The sequence below is a fragment of the Nymphalis io genome, chromosome 22 (assembly GCF_905147045.1).
Source record: "Nymphalis io chromosome 22, ilAglIoxx1.1, whole genome shotgun sequence".
Taxonomy (NCBI): Eukaryota; Metazoa; Arthropoda; class Insecta; order Lepidoptera; family Nymphalidae; genus Nymphalis; species Nymphalis io.
In genome coordinates this window covers 5,849,747-5,871,939 of record NC_065909.1, presented here as the reverse complement: position 1 = coordinate 5,871,939, position 22,193 = coordinate 5,849,747, and the positions used below count along the sequence as shown (strand labels likewise).

The window sequence follows — 22,193 nt, the reverse complement described above, 5'->3', positions numbered from 1 at the left end:
ATTTCATAGTTACAGAGCGAAAACCGAAAAAACTGAAGTGTAAATCATGAAACTACAATGAAACATAAAACACTTGCACGAACAAAAATATTTTACGATAAAACAGTACGAATAATAATCAACCAAAAGTGTCAAAAATAAAGTTCAAATTCCTGTGAAATCTTTTTTTTGCCGCTATAAAAAGCTGGCCAGCGATCGCCCGAGGCGTGGCACGGGCCGCGTGGAATGCCTAGAAATCTTACCATAATCTGTGCTCATCGTCAGTACAGCATAAAAATAACTGTCAATAAAATTCCTGTTCGTTTTTTATGTTGGAAATATTTTTAAAATTGTGTGTTTTAAAATGGATTACATGGCGTATGTCGTAACACATTTCTAGATTTAACAAAAAAAAATTACCTACTATATACAGAAAGATAATATATTTCTTTGGAAACATATAAATTTATTTAAACATAGAATAAATGAAACATATTTAAAAGTAGAACAGTAAAAAGTAATAATAATTAACAATTCTTAATAAGATTTCAAAACACCAGCATATTTTTTTCGTACGGTATATTTTTTACATTTATGTAATTTATTAGATCAAATAGTATAAGTAACATTATTTTTCTACTATGTTGAAAAAATTTAATAATAACCTCACAAGAATAGTAACATTGCCGCGCCAACAATTAAAAAAAACACTCGTAGAGTCATCGCTCAGACAGACGATAATAAGCAACAATTATCTCGTCAATACGGACCTCTATAAATCATACACCGGACCTTTGCCTTTGTTAGATCACACTAGAAGAATTCAAACATTTAATAACTGTCTAATAACATATCTTGATTAAACATATTATCTACAAATATATATTATATATGTATATATGAAAGTATAATTTGTTTTTAATGATATTTCATGTTCTAAATTGTAGGTTTTAAATAAAATTAAGGATTCCTATTATATATATCATATTTTTTATATTATTTTAACATAAGGATAATATATAAGTAGATTAAGACAAATTACGAGTTGCTACTTATAATTTTACAAGAGATAATTTGAAATGTTTAATTTGATTTTTAGGTTATCTTACATTTACTAATCTCGAAAAGCTCAAGATCAGTTCATACTTATATAATTAAATAAAAAACTTGAAGTTAGGATAATAAAATTGTGAATTAAATTTATATAAAAAATGGATAGTAAGTTATTGTGTACTTAATTTTTTATGTAAACCCATATAAAACAGTATATTGTTTAACAGGTAAGCTGCAAGAAGAAATCTAATTGATGACCGAAATAAGAGAATATTGTGAAGAAAATGACTTTTCGTTGTGTTCCTGCATTTCAAACTGTGTCTAACGACAGTAATGCCACCTGGGTGAGTTCACTTGAGACCATATCATAAAAGTACGACTATTCGTCGCTAGGTGGCGGTATGTTAAAATACCTTAGTCAAACTAAGTTCTTTTTTTAAAAAAGCTTGTAAATTTTATAACTGCAACAAATAATAAGGTAAAACGAGTTAAATAGAAATGAAGTAAATTTGCTGTACATTGTTTATGATTCTATAAATAATTTAACGCTACCTATTGTGGATACTTAGAACTACATCAAGCGCTCAAATAATACTACTACCGACAGATAGATGGCAATAAATAGCACGTCTATCGTTTTACATACGCTTAAAATATAATTACAAAACTTTATCATTATTATAACCTACAAAATGAAAGTCGCCGCTTATTTTAATTTCGGTACTTAAAAATATAAAAACACTTTGTCAAGCTGATCAATTTCAAATAAAAATAATTAAAATTCCTTGCCTATCAATGTCAAGTGTTCGAAAGTTTTGACTTTTTATGAAGTGTACCGTAGGTGTAAAGTGTCGTTGGTGCCATCTATTATTGCTTAAGTCATTGACCCATGGGAGCTGTTGACATGTCAATACACATGACCTCCTCCCACATGCTGGATAGAGGCTTCGCTCACATTTAACACAGTATATACTTCTGTTAATAGTCGAGACAGAAACTTCACGATTCACGATACTGTTGTATTTTTATATGTTTTAGATAAAACAATACTAAAAAACAATACTAAAATTATATCATAACTTATTAATCATTTATGTTTTTCTAACGTAATGTTTAGAATTGGCAATGAAATCAATTATCTCCGTTTATATTTATTATTATCTAAAGTATGTTTTGTGAAAAAATGACATATTATTCGTTTGTAGTAAAAACCTTAAAATGAGAATGTACATTACATTATATAGATGTAAAAGAAAAGTTGAAGACAGAGGTAGTGTTACATACAAAATAACTTATACTTAACACGTTAACAGTGTAGCTATGATTATGGAGATAACTCCATAAGTGTAAACGCCAATTGGGGATAATATGTTTTGTTAGGTGTAAAAATGATATACATTATCATTGTTTTTTAATTTTAAGACCCCTTCATATGAAAAAAAACCATCTGGACGAATGAACCATCCGTGGGTCATACACGTATGACCCACGGATGTCCCATCATACGTGCGTCATACGTGCATGCCCCAAACATGTGGCATGCACGTATGAGATTTTGCTCCGTGCCCGTTGTAAAAAAAATGGCTGAATCTATGAATCTATAAACCAAAATTGACTATGAATTCTTTAGTAATTGTTACGTCAGTGTCAAGTTTTTATCTTTCAAGTTGACAGTCTAGAGTTCAAAAGTTTTCCTAACGTAATTTTGTATTATTTTGTTTTTGTTTTGTTGTGATCATGAATCGACCCAGACCTCTAACAGATGAGGAGTTATGTCGTATATTAGAAGAAAGTGATGGTGAAGAAAATCTTGTGGGGGCCTTGGAAGATTCAGAGTGTGGTGAATTTTTAGATGAAAATATTGAATCGGTGGAGAATATCGGAGAGTATATCAATGTAAATAATGTTGAGGTATCGCTTGTTTTGCCACCTGCTGATTCATCCGTTACTTTACAAAACCCTTGCATGTCCTCGCCTGATCGATTTTTGCCGCCATTATTTGAAAATGAGCCGGCTGTGTTGCCATTGCCGATGTCTGAAGAAGCTACTTTTCAGCCTAGCATGCATGAACAAGCTCCAACACATTCTCGGACACCTCGAATTAATTTTCAGATATTGCCTACTGCGTGGTCTTTTGAAATACGGCCATTGGAAAGGGAGGTTTTCACAGGATACGACAACGGCAAGCGACAAGATCAAATTTTTGGAAAAAATACGGACTTGTGGACCATATTTCGCTCAATTGTAGATGACGAAATGATACGATTGATGGTTACTCAAACCAATATTTACGCCGGACAATTACAGCTTCTTCCCGCAGTGAAACCGCATTCTCGCATAAAACGTTGGAAAGATGTTTCTGCAGATGAAATGCTCAAATTTATCGGAGTGTACCTTTTTACGGGACTTGTTGATTTTCCCACAACTGAATGCTATTGGAAGAAAGATAGGCTGTACTTTCATCCACTTCTTCACGAAATTTCAATGTCTTACGACAGATTTTCCCTCATTTTAAGATGTTGGCATTTTGCAGACAACTCTACTGATCGGAATGGAAGACTTTACAAAATTCAACCTCTAATAGACAAAGTAATTGAAAATTCACGAAAAGTTTTTACTCCAGGCGACACTGTCGCTGTTGACGAATCCATGGTCGGGTTTAGAGGAAAATTAAATATCCGCACCTACAACCCTCAAAAAGGTAGCAAATATGGCTTAAAAATATATAAATTGTGCACAGACACCGGCTATACATGGAGCTACAAGGTGTATTCAGGGGAAGATACAGTAGTCGAAGGTCTTGACAAACCAGGTTCAGTTGTAGCTGCATTGGCTCAAGATGTTTTGAACGAGGGCAGATTATTGGTGACTGATAATTATTACACCAGTGTGCGGTTGGCCAGATATCTAAAACAACGTAGAACAGACTTTTGCGGAACTGTACGTAAAAATAGACGAGACCTTCCCCCTGATGTGGTCAACGCAACTCTAAAAAAGGGTGAAATTGCAGTAAAACAGAACAGTTTTTTAACTGTGTTGAAGTGGAAGGACCAACGCGATGTACTGGTTATGTCAACATGTCATAATCATGACATGCAAATGTCTACTGGATATAGACCGATTTTGAAGCCTAAAATAGTCATGAAGTATAATCGTGGCAAAAAAGGCATTGATGTAGCAGACCAGCTCGCCAGCTACAATTCCCCTGTGCGCAAAACTTGCTTTTGGTATAAAAAAATTGCTGGAGATCTGATGTCAATTTGTGTGATTAACGCAGTATTGATATACAAGGACTTGAATGCACAAAGCAAAGTGACTGTGCTCAAAGGTCATGAAATAATAATTAAACAGTTACTGAGCCTTCAATTTCCTGCACCTTCTGATGGATTATCTACACCACAATGTTCTAGCCAGCCAGCTAGATCTTCTAGATCTAGCCATTCCCTCACAAAAATTCCAAGACGTGACCCAAAAAGAATCTTCAGGAAACGTTGCACTGGCTGTTACAAAGTTTTTATTGAAGAAGGCCGTACAGCAGCGGAATCAGCCCGCAAAGCAAAAAAAAAACTGATATGGAGTGTCTGGGGTGCCATAAAGCTTTCTGTCTGAATTGCTTTAACAGGTGCCATTAAAAATAAATACGAAAATTATAAAAATAATATAAAATCAATAAATTAGATTAACATATTATTGTTTTATTTTTGCCCAAAATACACGCGACCTTTTATAGTGAAAACTGGCAACCCTTATAAAAAGGTAATCGGGTTTTCACGTATATTTTTTCTTTAGTTCATTACTCACACGTGTAAGTTCATATAAGCATATTAGCTCATACGTGTACAGAGTTACAAACTTTAAACTTGGGAAGGGCTCATGCCCCATTGATGGGGCATTCACGTACGGTGAGTTGCTCAAAATGCCCCATCGATGGGGCATGCACTGTGAACGTGTTAACATTTATATTAAAAATAAAAAATAAAAACTTAGGAAATACAACGAATGTAAATGACAACCACTCTATCCGTTTGAAGATTTCACGATAAACTTCAAATTTAACAAACGGCTTTGTAGACTTAAGTATAATTTTCGTCTCTTATTATCTTAAAATTCATTAATTGGTTAAGACGAAAGCGAATTTAGAAATGAAACAATTATCAAGGGTATTTTGTTTAAGCCCTTATTGTTATCTCGTTAGCGATCAATAATAAAATTAAATCCAGCCATTTTATTTATTTCCTAATCACTACAATGTTTGTTTTAGTGGTTGAATTTTTTACTGTAAATTGTGTAATATATTTTTTTTTACTTTAAACATTATTTTCCATAGCGTTAATTATATCGTAATATGCAAATGTGATGAATGAAAAAATGGCAACATTATTGTATCCAAATTAAATAAAAGCATTTTTATTACCAGCACTAATTAATTACAATATGAACAAAAACTGATTAGGCGATGTTAAAACAAATACTTTATGGAATCGATACGTTGATTAGCTTAAATTGAAATTGATTTTTAAATAAAACAATATTAAGTGAAAATCTAAAAAAGGTTGATCGGAGAACTCATTTATACGAATGAGGTTATTATAAGTTTTTAAACTTGCCACGTTTGTAGCGTTTATTAAAAAAAAAAGCGGAGAATTACATAGTGATTGCTTTATCTATTTTATACGTGACATTGGCAGAATATTTTGCGCTCAACTAACGTAGATACACACCAGGTATAGAAGAAAAAAAATATAGTGTTTTGAGTGAAGAATGGAAGTTACTGAGTTTCACGTATGCTTTATTATAATCTACATTGCGAAAATGTGTTTTACGATTAATTTTAAAATTCATGACGATTCAAAATTGCTCGCTACTTAATAATTGCTGTTATTATTATATTTATTACAAAAAGTATATAAATATAATTTATGTTATTTTAAAAACAAGTACCTACACATCGCAATTTCAATTAAAAATTTCGAAAAACTTCAATATATTTATAGTACATTTTAAAATAAAATACTAAACTTTAATGTTAATGTTAACGTATTAAAATAGTATCAAGTTTCAAATGATGAATCCTTATAAAAATTCTACAGTAGCCTGAAAACATATTCGTTTTACCACTCATCATTCATTCTAGCGCCAGGGCGGTGGTGCCCACATTTGCCACTCTGTCTACATATTGAAAATAAAAAAATAAAGGTACACATTCATTTGTAGGTATAACTTAAAGGGATAATAAGGAAAAACTTAGTAGTACAAGCTCCAGGTGGTAAGTGCAAGCCCGTCTGCGTAACTACGGTGGTACCGTCAGACATTCTACCGCTGAACAGAAATAGTATTGTTGTGTTCCGGTTAGAAATTTGAATGAGATAGTGTGGCTACAGGCAAATGCAAGGCACGCAGCTCCACCAAGTAAACTATTTATCCCTTTTAATCATAAGTAATTCAACGTACGACAGAAGAAGACAAAACCTGTGTATAACTATTCTAGTAACTTTAACTGATGAACTAAGCAATTTCTTTTGTTTATTGTAATTGAAACCGGGGTATGTGACTAGTATTACCATGGCCTCTGCAATTCGCTTACCAGACATCGTATTTTACAATATCTGATTTTATCTCGGCTATATTAATGACCGACGGACAATCGACAGACGAATGTAACGTCTTATGAACTAGTTATTATCCGACTAGGCTGACGGGGAGTGTAATGTGTTTACCCGGTTTATATATTGACTAGTTTCTTGATTTAAATTAATCCTGTAATATGATTCAAAAGCTTGTTATAAGGATATTTTGATTTGTTTGCATTTGACATGATTTGGTTTTCACGCAAAAACTAAATATATAACATATTTTTTTGCATAGAAACAGTTTATGTATGTATGTTTGATCATTTTATAACGGTAAATGCAGAGCGAAGTCGCGTTCGAAAATTAGTATAATTATATATAGACGAAGTCAGATGAAATTTATTTCTTAGTGACTGCTTACTGCGTACTACTTGTTACGTAAAAACACATTTTAGTGCCTTTACGACATTTAACGATAACTTAAAAAAAAACAATAAAATTGTTTAACCTTTTACGCGACCTCTTTATAAATTCACGTAACTATTTCATACATATGAGCTTAAAGCTCTGAAACTAAATTTAAAACCTGCACAGATTAAACAAAAGGTCTGTCAAAAAGTTCAGGTCAAATCAAAATGCGTGCGCGCGGAGACGAAAATCATTTCACACTCACACACGCAAAAGAGACCTACTTGCACGCACACACGACCATCACAATCAAACTGGATATATGAAAGGAATAATGTTATAGATTCGCGACGTGGTGTGAGGAGGAAGCTTTTTGTACAGTATGTGATAAGCTTTCAGATGAATCTCGTTAAAGCTCCATTTTTTATTACTATTTTTTCTTTAAAAACACGTGTAAAAGTATGTTGTTATATTAATTATGATTAATTTTAATTTTTAATTACACTTTATCTCTTACCGTATTAATAGAAGATACGAATGATTATTCGGTGTTATTATTATTCAAAACCATCTTGTTTTTTAAAGATGCATCCTTATATAGCTAAAATAAACTTGTGTGTATTCATCTGATATTTAAGTGCATACTGCGCAATCCCCATCTTTATCATGTCTGGTGGCGGCGCGCGCGCTGCGCCCACTCCATGTGATAGCCTCGAGCGACGCGCGCTCGCTCACGTGGCCGAACGCGGGAAATTTTGAATTTCGAATACTTACTTTTTCGTCCAGCCAGTTTTTTTAGTGTGAATGAAAAGTGCGCGAGGTTTCGTACTTACGAAGTTTTACTTATTTAATGTATGAGTGACAATTTTCAACTTAACAATTTCAATTAAGTGCATTGTATTACGTTAGTTTTTTTATTGTGTTATATTATAGTCATCTACAAGCAGCTAATGACATATTGGATCGATTCCTAATGCCATTATCGGGAGAGTAAACAATAACATCATTAGAGAGAGACGTGCATATGTACAAGACAGAGATAGAAGAAATAATCATACCAAAGAAAATAGAATTCTCATACGAATGGTAATGGTACCAATAATCTTGTAAAAGTTCACGATTGCCCAACGCTGTAACAATACGGCGTCCAGTTTTAAACGAGCTTTAGTGAACTTTTTTATGTGTTTATTTTGTACGAAATCGGAGGTCAATTTATATTTGATGTAAATACCGGTCAAATCGATGCAGATAATGATCTTTCGATGATTTACGCCGTGTTAAACCGACAATGGCCCACGATGACCCCCAGCCGTTCAACACAATGTGACCAATTAAATTCGTCGTACAAATCGGGGATGACCAAAATTAACGAAACCAACCTGTCCGATATGACCGAGCAGAATCTAACAGTCGACGACATATTTAATGAAAATTTAATCATCAAAAGGAAAAAAATCGATTTTATTATCGAGGAAGCTAAAATCGATTCACATGATAAAGGTAAATCAATCGATAGATCGGTTAATATGAATCTTAAGAGGAAAGCCAAGTTCGATATGAACGACAGTTTCGCTATAGACAAAATAGCTCAGTCTAATATAAACATAAGCATAGACAAGGATACGAATAAAACAATAAGATTGGAATTGCGACATCCAGATAATCAATGTGTAATCACAGATTATAAAATTAATGACACAAATGATGACGTCAGAGCTGTACTCGCCATGGAGAGTGAAGAAATAAATGGTTACTCTTTAAAAGATAATTTAAGAATGGAAGGTGATAAAAATGATGATGAAATAAATTGTCAAAATGGCGTTGAATATACGAATGGAAATGATGAAAAGAATAAAGTAAGTAGCATATTTTTATTAAGGTAATAATCAAACAAAAAATATTAACATAATTTGCAGCAGCTGTAACTCGCTTCAAAATATACCAAATATTAATATAAGATCATTCAAATAATACTTAAGTCTAAACCTTTCGAGATAAACATACAAACACACATGCAGATAATTCGATTATTTTAAAAGTAACAATACTTCACTTGATTTGGGTTTAAATGCTTAGAGTTAAGTAAGCTTTATGTAATAAAATACCATCAACATCCCCCATCATTATTCACAATAAGTGTGCGACCTCATTATGTATAATATAAATTAAATCACACTAATTTTATAACACTCATAATACTAATATATACTGTAATTCTATATACATACATAAACTTTTAATAATTATCGTGTTCGTAAAACGTAAAAATAGCTGGTAGCATATTCGTCACCATTCTACGACGTCTCACTTTGTTCAGTAATTATTTTTAAATTTAGGAGTAAGTGATTCTTTTATCAACTTATAATAAAATATTTAAATGCCTTATCGTAATCATTTATAATTTTACCTTTGCCAAAAAAAGGAGAGATTAAAAAAAGGATGTTATACATTTGGTTCTCCACTATACTTGACATTGATAGAATATAAAAAGTATTTATTGTTTATGCTTTATTAGTGTCACACGTCATAATATCATGTGTTAAATTTTTAACATAATCAAAAACACGCTACCTTAAATTAAAAAAAAGAACATGAAATATTCGAGTAAGGTCAAAGTCACTTTGACGGTTTACAGAGTAAATAATTCTTTATGCAGTGCCTGTCTTTGAGCGAAGGTTTTACGTCCTAATTACTCGTCAACATTAAAAAGTTTTTATAAAAAAAATATCTTAATTTAAATTATTGTATTTTCATTAGTTTTATATTACATCGTTTCGCATATACCTTTACCGCAATCTGATAATAAAATCAATTGCATATCACAGTAATAAATTGATAAGATACCACAAGGCATACAGATAATACAAAATCAGAAGCTGTAATGGGCTCCCCGGTGAAAAGGTCGGCTTGTAACAAAAGGTCACGGCTTTGATTTCACCGCAACGATATTGTATTGTTGATGAAAACAAACTATATAGACATTACATAATATGTATATATGCAAGATTAAAAGAGAGTTGAACTTATCAATTTATAATTATTGAAGCATTATATTTAAATAAAGAATAATATCAACCCATAAATCTAAGCTCCGATCCGTCTGTTTTTTTTTTTGGATAAAATAAGATGGACGGGCAGATAAGCCACCTTATGGTAAATTGTCAAAAAATATTAACCATGCCTTACATTGTCGCGCCACCAACCTTGAGAACTAAGATGTAATGTCCCTTGTGCTTGTAATAACACTGGCTCACTCACTGTTCAAATAGCAACACAACAATTCTTAGTATCGCTGTTAACCGGTTGAAAATTTGATAAGCGGATAGCTACCCAAACTGGGTTGCACATGGCTCTACCACCAAATAAATCCGCTACCAATTCCATCCTGTCTAAACATTTGTATGTATCATCCAATTTATATATGTAGTAAATTGACAGATAAAATGCACATATAGCGATCCCGTATCAATCCATGGGTATCGTAGGAGTAACTATGTTTAATAAGCTCATTCATTCATTCATTCATTCATTCATTCATCGATTATATAAACGTCTTAACCACCCCAGTGGAAATCTAAGTATACTATAATAAATACCTAAGATATATGAGTCCATTTACAAAAATGCTATTTCCAAAGTATATATATATCCCGAACCGAACCGAAACAGCCTGTGAATGTCCCACTGCTGGGCTAAAGGCCTCCTCTCCTCATTTTGAGGAGAAGGTTTGGAGCTTATTCCACCACGCTGCTCCAATGCGGGTTGGTTGAATACACATGTGGCAGAATTTCAGTGAAATTAGACACATGCAGGTTTCCTCACGATGTTTTCCTTCACCGTAAAGCACGAGATAAATTATAATCACAAATTAAGCACATGAAAATTCAGTGGTGCTTGCCCGGGTTTGAACCCACGATCATCGGTTAAGATTCACGCGTTCTTACCACTGGGCCATCTCGGCTTTTTAGGGAATAAGCTATCCCATCGGATTATAAGAGACTTTTTGTAATACTGCGACATAACCCTCGCGGTACAAAAAAAAAATATATATATATCAGATGACCATAATGAAAGTAACAATTACGTAGACATTCGAAGCAATTCTTTTTTTGAAATACCGCCATAGACAACATAGATAAAAGAGTCGAATATATCATTGACAGAATATTATGGCGTATACAATATGTTTCTATATATATATATTGAATACAAAACTGTACTTTAATGTTTCGTAATGATTCTTGTCCAGATTAATGAAAAAGATTTGTGATCCGTTACGAGATAAGTCTATCTATCTATATAATCTATGCGATCTAACTTATCGAATGTTTACCGTGAAATGGCGTGGAAATAATACTTTGAAAAAATTAGGAAATTTCGTTAACCTCATTATAATGTTAATAATATATACTATTTTGTCGGTTATTTGATTAATTTATGGTTTAGAAGTTCTTCATCATCATGGGAAGATGGATGTCATCATAATGGGCCATAGGATGATAATTATTGTCACCCTTAACCAAAGATATTGGAACATTATAAAAGATTCCTATTAATATCAAGATGTCGCCATCTCACAGTATCACAGTACCAGCCTGTGAATGTCCCACTGCTGGGCTAATGCCTCCCCTCCTTTTTTGAAGAGAAGGTATGGAACTTATTCCATACCTTCTCTTCACCACGCTGCTCGAATGCGGGTTAGTGGAATACACATGTTACAGAATTTCATTGAAATTGGACACATGCAGGTTTCCTCACGATGTTTTCCTTCACCGTATAGCACGAGATGAATTATAATCACAAATTAAGCACATGAAAATTCAGTGGTGCTTGCCCGGGTTTGAACCCACGATCATCGGTTAAGATTCACGCGTTCTTATCACTGGGCCATCTCGACTCTGTCGCCATCTGGTCTAAGATATTACGTTCGCTATGTAAAATTGGAGCGTAGTGGCTAAACTACAAACCGTTTCCTTAAGTGTAAAGGAGGAGGTTTTGCCGGGCAGTTTACCATTAACGGACAACCCGTTAATAACCCACTGCTCAGCAAAACCTCTCAACCTACCTAAACTTACTCAAAAACTTAAGAGCAATCGTAAAATATTTTTATCTAAGAGAAATTACCGAAAGTTTTTGCCAAACCCCTTTTGGACTTACTATTTTTTTTACTCTTTTTAGGTCAATTAAATCGTATCAGTAATGGTTTAGCTTTTTACATATATGAAACGTTACGTACATGTTACTTGTAGACAAAACGTTGAATAATTATATAAATGAATGTAAAGAGCACGTCAATTTTAATTAGTTTTCAAACGTCACCGTTCTGATAATACTATTTGATTTTAATATTTAGAAAGTGGTCTTGAACTGGGTTCGCCGGAAATATTTATAAAAGTGATTTTATATAATATTATGTACTTATTGGATATAATGAGATGTGATCGTTTCATAGCCAATCTGCTTTTTTTCAAAATGCCATTGACTGAATAATTATTTTTTTTTAACTATATGTCATTTTGCAAGTCACTAGGGGCTAAACACTTGGCTTATGCGTTCGTTCATCCAGTGAATGTTATTCAATTGCTTGATATGTAAATCGTGTAACAGTAACAGCAGTAACAGCCTGTTAATGTCACACTGCTGGGCTAAGGCCTCCTCTCCGTTTTGAGGAGAAGGTTTGGAGCTTATTCCACCACGCTGCTCCAATGCGGGTTGGTAGAATACACATGTGGCAGAATTTCAATGAAATTAGACACATGCAGGTTTCCTCGCGATGTTTTCCATCACTGTTAAGTAAAATGTAAATCGTGTACCATATTTAATGAAAATCACGTTCTTAATATAATCCTAACAAAAGAAAAAATTTTAGAATTCATTTAAGCTATAAGTTTGTTCTCTTTACATTTAATAAGCTTTTACAAAATATGTAACCATATATTATGATAATATACATAAATTATTTATGGTTTACCATAGTCTGTTAGTGATAATATTTTCAGTACTTATTTTAAAGCTGTGCCCAATAATCGTCTTTACGTCTTAAACTTTTTATTATCTGTATCACTAATAATGCCGCTCAAAACCATGTCGTATTATTTTTATAATCATTGATTGTGACAATTTAATCAATCTTAACAGTGAAAGTAGCTGTAATGTAACTTACGTTAACATTTAAACACTTCACGCTCATTAAACGATAACTGGATCGTTCTAATCATTCGTGACGTGTTAGTGTAAGTACAATAAGTCACTCGGTCACGGAGTGACAGCTGTCAAATTGACATGTCAGTATTATGAAATACATATATTTCAAGCTGATTAGCCATTTTAATTGGTGTTGCAAGTATTATTTCAGTTTTTTGGTACGAAATATGCGATAAAATCATGTACAATTTATGGTAACGTCACGGCTAAAAGGTATTACGACGCTTCCGGTCAAACACATTGGGTTCAGTATATTAATAAACGTAATGAGTATACATTCGTATATTCTAGTACTTGTTATTTATCTATTATTGATTGATTGTTATTTATATATTTATTAATTTTTTTATTGCAAAACAAGAAAAATATTTAAATGGCTCAAACGATTAGTATTGTTGATCGAAGGGCTCAAAGCTAAAATCATCCTCCAAGCAGGTTTCAACCATTCCTGGAAATGGCAGGGAAGAACTTTAGAAAGTTTCAACTTATAAGTTATGTAACATATAAATATATAATACATGTTACTAACATACAACTTAAGTAAGCAAACGGCACATTAAAATAATATTAGTATAAATTAAAGATAAGACTCCAAAGACACCAAAGACATGTTGTCTATGGCTGTGGAGACACAATTCCAAAAAAAGTAATACTAAAATAAATACTTCGTTGTAGACAATACAAATTGAAATTGCTAGCGTACTTATATAAATTGTGTATTATTATTGTATAGAAATTGACACGTCTGTATATGCTTATTTAAAAAAAGACGTATATTGCCTGTTCACCATGATCCAATTAAAATACTTAGCAAAATTACAAACTATTAATAAATACCCATTAAAAAATAATAGTCACTAATTCTGTACATGAAAATAAAATCCAAAAATAAGTTGTCGAAATTGAACCTTGTTGCAATTATTTAGGTTAATTTAAACATAAATCGAGCGGTTCGAGTCAAATAATTTGCAACGATTCATTAATGAAGATGTAATCGTTCATTGTAACGGAACATTCCTTATTTATTTTTTTTTAATTTTCAAGCATTTATTTGTATGTTTATAGAGTATGTAAACCTGTTAGATAAATAATTTAAGGCAATAAAATTTTAAATGAATATTTTTTTTTGACACGTTGTAAATCAAAGAAATTGTGATCAGAGTATGCAATGGTTTAAAGAATAAAAACTTTTTAACATTATCCTTTTTTATTCTTTAGATAATTCAATCTATAATTGTATTGTTAAATATAGATTAGAAAGATAGATTTGTTAAATTTTGTTAGTGAAAAAAATAGAACATGCTTTAGCAAATAAATCATTTATCGCGTTTGTTTTATTTAGTTGTTTAAATACTTACCTAATATAAGACTTAAGTCTGTCATATTATTCCTAAAAATAAATCAATGGCATATATTTTTTCCATAAAATTTTAACAAACATTTTTAGCATGAGCTCAGATTTTTCAAACATTTTTTTATATTGTGTAGTTTAAGACTAAATAAGATTAAAGGTGCTTTAAATTCTATCTTAAAATTCCAAAAGCGATGTATTCGCATGTAACTACACACTTAATGAGCTGTTTTCCGTATTCGTCACGGAGCAAGTGCCTAAATTCAATACCATATTCGGCACAAAGCGCACCGCATCTGGGTTACGACTTACGATTATACACTTGATTTAAAAAAAAAACAAAGGAAAAGAATGTAATCATTTAAATTAAGGTTTTTTTTTAAATTTTACATTGTTAAAAACAATTTTATTAGGCACAAGACGTAGGTGTATTCTCAAATAAAAAGAGTTTTTTTGTTACCCCCTTTGATACAAAACGAACAGAAACTTATTACGTAGCACAATATATGGTAAATACATATTTCAATTTTTAATTATTTGATGTAATTAAATATCGTAAATGTGCCTGTTAATGTCACACTACTGGACTAAGGCCTCCTCTTCCATTTGAGGAGAAGTTTTGGATTTTTCCACCACGCTCCTCCAATACGGGTTGATAGACACATGTGGCAGAATTTCAGTGAAATTAACCATATGCAGGATTCTTCACTATGTTTTCCTTCACCGCCAAGCACGAGATGAATCATAAACACAAATTAAGCACATGAAAATTCAGTATCGCGTGCCCGGGTTTGAATCCGCGATCGTTTAAGATTCACGAGTTCTAACCACTGGGCCATGAAATTATGAAATGTGTGGATATTATATTACTTTTGACAAATTCAATCACAACGAATAGTTTCGTCCTCATTTCCTAGTTAAATTGCAATGGAATAGACATTAGGATTTTATATTCATAGAAATACAATAGTAAAAATAATTAATACTAAAACTTAATGTAAATATGTAATAAATACCAACAAAAAATGCGATTAAATAAAAAACTTAACATAAGCGATTTAATTATAAAGAATAACACAAATACTTCGAGCAGTTGTTTTTTTAACTTGACAGCTGTCAAATAAAAATTAAAAAAAACTGTTTTTATAAAGAATGCGTATAATGAGACTGTTTCGGTTATTATCTGTTTATATAAATAATACGTAAATTCCTTATAAATTGGCATAAGTACCATACATCATCTTGAGTGATCGTTGATGAGATAGATTAAATAAATAGTGTCAAATTAACGCCATTTTGCTTTGAACCACATTAACGAACATTAAGGTCAAATGCGAAGAATCTAATCTAAATATTATTATATCTGCCGAAGCAATTTAATATACATTTTGTTTTTTATGCATAATTTTATTGAATTAAGTCAGTTATTCATGATTCAATCCAACACAATGATTTATTTCATCGCTGTAATCTACCGCTCTGTGCAGCAAATTTTACTAATTTATAATGGCTACGATACGTTTCCGATTCAATTACAATCCAAATTTGTCTATTCTTGATGTTACCATATACCGTAATGTTGAAACATAAATTGTTAAATAATAATCAAAAGGATTAACGGAATCGATTAAGTTTTGATTACATTGCGATAAAATGACGATTTGTTTGTAGAATTGGTCCCCTAGTTAATTGATATATCAAAATATTTGAGACAATCGGATTTCATGACGATTTTTTCTTGCCAGATATAAAATCAAAATTAAAACGTTAAATCTCAGTACTTACAGTGAACTTTAAACCAGTGATATTCGATAAAATTAATTTCAAAATCGAATTTGGATGCAAGGATTAAGCATCTCCGTCGATATGTACGACTGGACAGGACAGCTTCGATGTTAAACAAACAAATTGGACCAACATGATATCCAAGAGACGATACCAGAAAACAGTGCGAACGATATTTGCCAAACGTTGGTGTCATACTGGACCAGAGTTGGAGAAGACAACACAATAAAGAGAGTTCGAGCAAAACTGCAAACTTTATTCTTGGTCCAATACTATATATGCTGATATTTATCAATGTACCCAAATTTAGCATTTTTTTTAATTATTAGCACCTGTTACAGATGCTTAACATATTTCAATTTAATCTTTACAAGCGAACAACTAACACGGTTATCACTTTATGTGATCGATATTAATTGATTACGTAATGCGTTTTCAGATGAATCAGCAGCGGATATAAATATTTTATGGAATGTTAAAAACTGCCAGCGTTCTTGCCACCATTCCAACCTGAAACTGATTGGACAGTAATTATTTTTAAAGCTTTTGTACATGCAAGTGATAAAACTTCGTGAAAATTCGCCTCCAATTATACCTTTCTGCCGTTTGCAGTCGATAAATATATATGTCTACGATTGAGCCTTGGTAAATAGTGTGAAAATCAATTTTTAGTAGTAAATCAATTGAACACGTTTTTTATAGAATACGTAGGCAGACGAGCATATGGGCCACCTGATGGTAAGTGGTCACCAACGCCCATAGACATTGGCATTGTAAGAAATGTTAACCACCGCTTACATCACCAATGCGCCACCAACCTTGGAAACTAAGCTGTTATGTCCCTTGTGCCTGTAATTACACTGGCTTACTCACCCTTCAAACCGGAACACAACAATACCAAGAACTGCTGTTTTGCTGTAGAATATCTGATGAGTGGGTGGTACCTACCTAGAGTCCTACCACTAGTTAACACGTCATTAAACTTGCCCTTATAAAACCTAGTACACAACCTCCAGCAGTGCTAATCTGTGAGAAGTCAATGTGAAATGATGACAACCGACATATTTTGATATGTGTATTCTTGTAATAAAAATATTATTGTCAATTTCGCATTCATGTACACAATTAAGAAACCTTTTGTAGGACCCAAACAATTTTATTGTACCTACGTGTAGATTATCCTTTTTTTAATTATAATGTGTGCCAAGCTTTATTAAGTCACGACATTATCTCAAATATATTCTGTGCATGTTGAGATAACAATATCTTACATTCGTCTTTTTTTTATTAACACCTTGCGGCTGTATTGACGTTTTATTGCACATTCCATTGTACCGCTCTCTGTTTTTAGTAAGTTCATTTTTTTGTATTTTTTTTTATAAATAAATATTATTGGCAAAGGTATAAACTTGTAATGACATAAGATTAAAAACATTCTTTAAAAAAAAATGATCGCGTGGAATGTTGGCAAGAATGTTACAGTAGCATGTCCTTTTCAGTTGCACCTGTTAGCTTTTGAGGTAATGAAGACAGGGTGTTGTAAGACATTTTATTTTAAAGATTTTTTTTAATAACAATCTACTCCAATAGCTAAGAAATCTTCTTTGAAGGATGCTTCTTTGATGATGCTGGGATATATTTAATTACATAATAGTCTTACAATAGTACTAGTTTCCGCCCCATGAGAGATATGATGATATGTAAAATTTCAGGATGATCTCTTTAGTTATGACGAGTAAGCGTAATTAACAGTCACATTTGCATTTATAATATTAATTAGAATTAAGGTGATTTCGTACCCTTGTCTCATTTTTAAGTATTAATGGTACTCTATAAAAAAAACAAACTGTTATTACATTACCGATATTGTGATATGCCTTAAGAATACACCGTGAATCATACAAGTTTTCCTTATAAGCAAGTTTACATAACGAAAAAATTTTGCTACTTTCGGTCAGGGTTCGACGACCCTTGCCAAGTAAATGTGTCAAGCGTAAGTTGACTGGACAGTTTTTGCTCTCGTAAAACCAGTGTAGTTTGAGCTTTACGAGAATTCTGTAATTAATTTTATGTATATCATTTGATAGCATGTTATTTTGTCCAAATATAAATAATAAATTATAATCAGGTCGGTATAAATCATAGACTTATAAAAAAAAACCATTATTAAATTACCATCGAAGAGCTGATACAATTTGGCATATTAGTTGGTTATTGCGTAGCATATAGAAATAAAAACCTCTAAATGACAAAATATCCAAAAAGAGGGCAGGGCTCCTGTACTTTTGAGGAACAGGTTGAAGATTTTCCATATCTGCTCTTCCAATGCGAGTTGATGGGAACATTATTTAACCCGAGCATCTTTCTTAACAGCCGGGCATGAGATGAATTGCACAAATAAAGCACAAATGACATTCAGGGGTCTTTCGTTATGATTCAGGTGTTATAGCAACCTGCATCGGTGCGTTCGAAGCTTCTCCTCAAACGGAAGGAGGCTTTATCCCAGCACTGGGACATGTTGTTTGTTAATTTATCGAAGCGCATCTTTCAACTTCTAAATTATACACTATACTTTTTATAAAATTATATATTTCGTTGCTAAGTATAAGAGAATTAATAATATCTTATTTGTATTTTTGTTTTTTTTTTATCATATTGACAGTTTATATTTATTAAAGATAACAAATACATTAATTTATAATTTGGTTATAAAACTAAAAAAAAAAACGGAATAATAACAACTTTTTTCATAAAAATCGTCTGAATTTAGATTTTACATTTTAAAATACAAACAAAAAAGCTTTAAAGCTTTTCAATACTCCATATATATCTGAATAAAACCATTTTTTTTAATATAAAACTCGTTTGTCAAAACGTTTCTAGCGGCAAGTGGGTTCTTTTGTAACGGAGGAGCAGCGAGATGAGATACTGCGCGGCTATTTATCAATACGTGCCTAACTATGTGTAAAAAATACAATGGGAGTGTACACAAAATGAAGTGGCTATATATTATTGCTAGAACCCTGATAGTCTATTAAAACGAAAACCTTACCATTCGGTTTCGTTTCAATCACGAGAATTGAGTTCGTTTTTTTTCCAGAATAATCGTTTACGTTTGTAAAAGTTTAGTTCTGAAATTGTAATAATTGTCATGTTATGTTGCGTTTTATTTATTCCACCACGCTGCTCCAACCCGCATTGGAGCGACCAACACGCATTGGAGCAGCGTGGTGGAATAAGCTCCAAACCTTCTCCTCAAAAAGAGGAGAGGAGGCCTTTAGCCCAGCAGTGGGACATTCACAGGCTGTTACGGTTGCGTTTTATTTGAATTTTAAACAAATTTTAATATTTAACTTATAATAATTTAAATTACTTTTGTTTATTTTGTAATGTACACTAACAGACAAAATATCCTTGATTTATATACAGTGAACTTTTCAAGATTTCACAGCGTATATGTCACATAAATTAAGTGCTATATTTAAAAGTAAATACATAATCAACGATGGCTGTATTATTTAATGGTTTATTTTAAAGATTCATAAAAATAAAATTTTATCTGCTTTATAGAAGATGAAAAAGATGTGTGCGCGTGTGTTGAAGTTACAATTGAAAGATTTAACTACACACACATTTGATAGGTTAGGAACTCAAATAAAATCTTCTAAAATTATTGTATTTGTCTTATAAAGTCTCACTTTAAACTCGCATTTAAATTTGTCGTGATCGAACAATCATGGTAATGGCTAACTGTTTTCAAACGCATTACAAAGTAAAGGCGTTCTCGTGTGGGTGGCGGTGACCAGCATAACCTGACCTTTACTAATGGTACCACGACTTTAACATGACAAGTGATCTAGAATTTCTATTGTTACGAAACAGATAAGCGAATTTGGTTATCGTTATGATAAGCCTTAAAACATAAAACATTGATAGATTATAGTACGAAATCAGAGACAAAAGGCTCTTGATCTGTAAATTAATAGATTTGATTCTTTTTTTTTTTAATTTATAACACGAAGGTGCACTGGCGAACTTCTATCACACTATTGAGTATCTAAACTGTCACTTAATATACCTTGTCTCTGTAATTCCATTTAATTACTTACTCACATTAAGATCACAACATTACAATGAAAACTATTCGAATTTACCGATAGAAGTACCACCGGCTACCAGATACTAAGTACCAATATTACTTACAATAATTTTGTTTGTTACATCTTGACTACATAGCAGTTATTTTTAGTTTCAATAATTATTTATTAAGTACTTATTATTTACAACAGTATTTTAGAAGATACTGTTTAGTTGATGGTCGGGCTTTGTGTAAGGCCATCTGCGTTCGTACCACCCATTCATCATATATTCTACACGCAAGCAGCAATTCTGATTTGAAGAGCGACTGAGCCAGTCTATCTAAGGTTGGTGGTGCATTGGCGTATAATATATGTTGATGGTGGTGACCATTTACCATTAGATGGCCCACTTTCCAGTCTGCATACCCTTTTTTTCACGCAGTGTAAACCTTCAAAAAGGTACCCAGCTCCCATGGCGGGGGAACTGGGTTCTGTGGGATTCTTACCCATTAAAACCACTGCGATGGCCGTCCTCGGCACGGATCGGAGAGGCTGCGGGATCGTGTTGATATAACGCATCCAAAAATTCGCAGCAAAATTTAAATTTTCAAAATGTCATTTCGAATTGACATTAAGCGGATGATCATTGCTCAGTAGTGCTCCACAGATTATACATGGATTTATAATAATAATATTAAACCACCTAAGCAGGGCTTATACTATGAAAACCAGACAACTGATATAATACTTTTATTTTGTAAATACACACTTATATAGATAATTACACTCAGACTCAGGACAAACAGACACGTTCATGCACACAAATCTCTGTCCTGGGTGGGAATCGAACCCACAACCTTCGGCGTGAAAGGCAAGTATCTAACAACCACGCCAACCGGCTCGTCGCCGTCGTTTATCTTCTATAACAAGACTCGCCTTTATGTGCACACTTGAATCGTAACCGACATTCACTAATGTCACATGCCGAAGTCCTTTTCGGAGTCTTGCTCCATTGACCGTTCACTTATGAATCAGATTTTAAAGCGATATTCCACTTTAAATTTACACAATATCGCTTAATATCTTATTGCTGTAATGCATCTTGTTTTATTATAGAAATGTTATTTGTGATCAATAATATATTCTCATCGATGTTGTAATGATTAATATAAAAACGTACTAACAGCCTGTTAATGTCCCACTGCTGGGCTAAGGCCTCCTCTCCCTTTTGAGGATAAGGTTTGAAGCTTATTCCACCACGCTGCTCCAATGCGAGTTGGCGGAATACACATGTGGCATAATTTCAATGAAATTAGACACATGCAGGTTTCCTCACGATGTTTTCCTTCACCGTCAAGCACGAGATGAATTATAAACACAAATTAAGCACATGAAAATTCAGTGGTGCTTGCCCGGGTTTGAACCCACGATCATCGGTTAAGATTCACGCGTTCTAACCACTAGGCCATCTCGGCTATGTATAAAAACGCGACCAAAGTGTATTTTCACTTATTCGGTAGCGTTAAAGCGTTCAGTTAACGAACCGCGATTTGTATGGAATGACAACGGTGTCGTCTAGTGACAGACATTGGAATTTTAAAGTTTACTTGTCAATTCTACTTATAATTATATGACCATTATTAACCAAAGGAAATCAAACCAAAATATAATCAATTATATGACAATATTAACCAAAGGAAATCAAACCAAAATATAATCAATTATATGACAATATTAACCAAAGGATTTTGACATAATTCCGAG

General features: G+C 32.6%; 1 protein-coding gene across 2 annotated transcripts in view; it reads left to right on the top strand.

The window, feature by feature from the left end:
- Positions 1 to 22,193, top strand: part of LOC126777223 (transcription factor AP-2-epsilon) — a 72,043-nt gene that overhangs the window by 15,442 nt on the left and 34,408 nt on the right. The window contains exon 2 of one of the 2 annotated variants that reach the window (XM_050500207.1): positions 1,260 to 1,376. The exons of the other annotated variant lie outside the window; for it this stretch is intronic. Coding sequence (XP_050356164.1) covers positions 1,317 to 1,376 — 60 coding nt within the window. The 5' untranslated portion in view covers positions 1,260 to 1,316. The remainder of the gene's footprint in view (positions 1 to 1,259; positions 1,377 to 22,193) is intronic. 2 annotated transcript variants of the gene reach the window in all.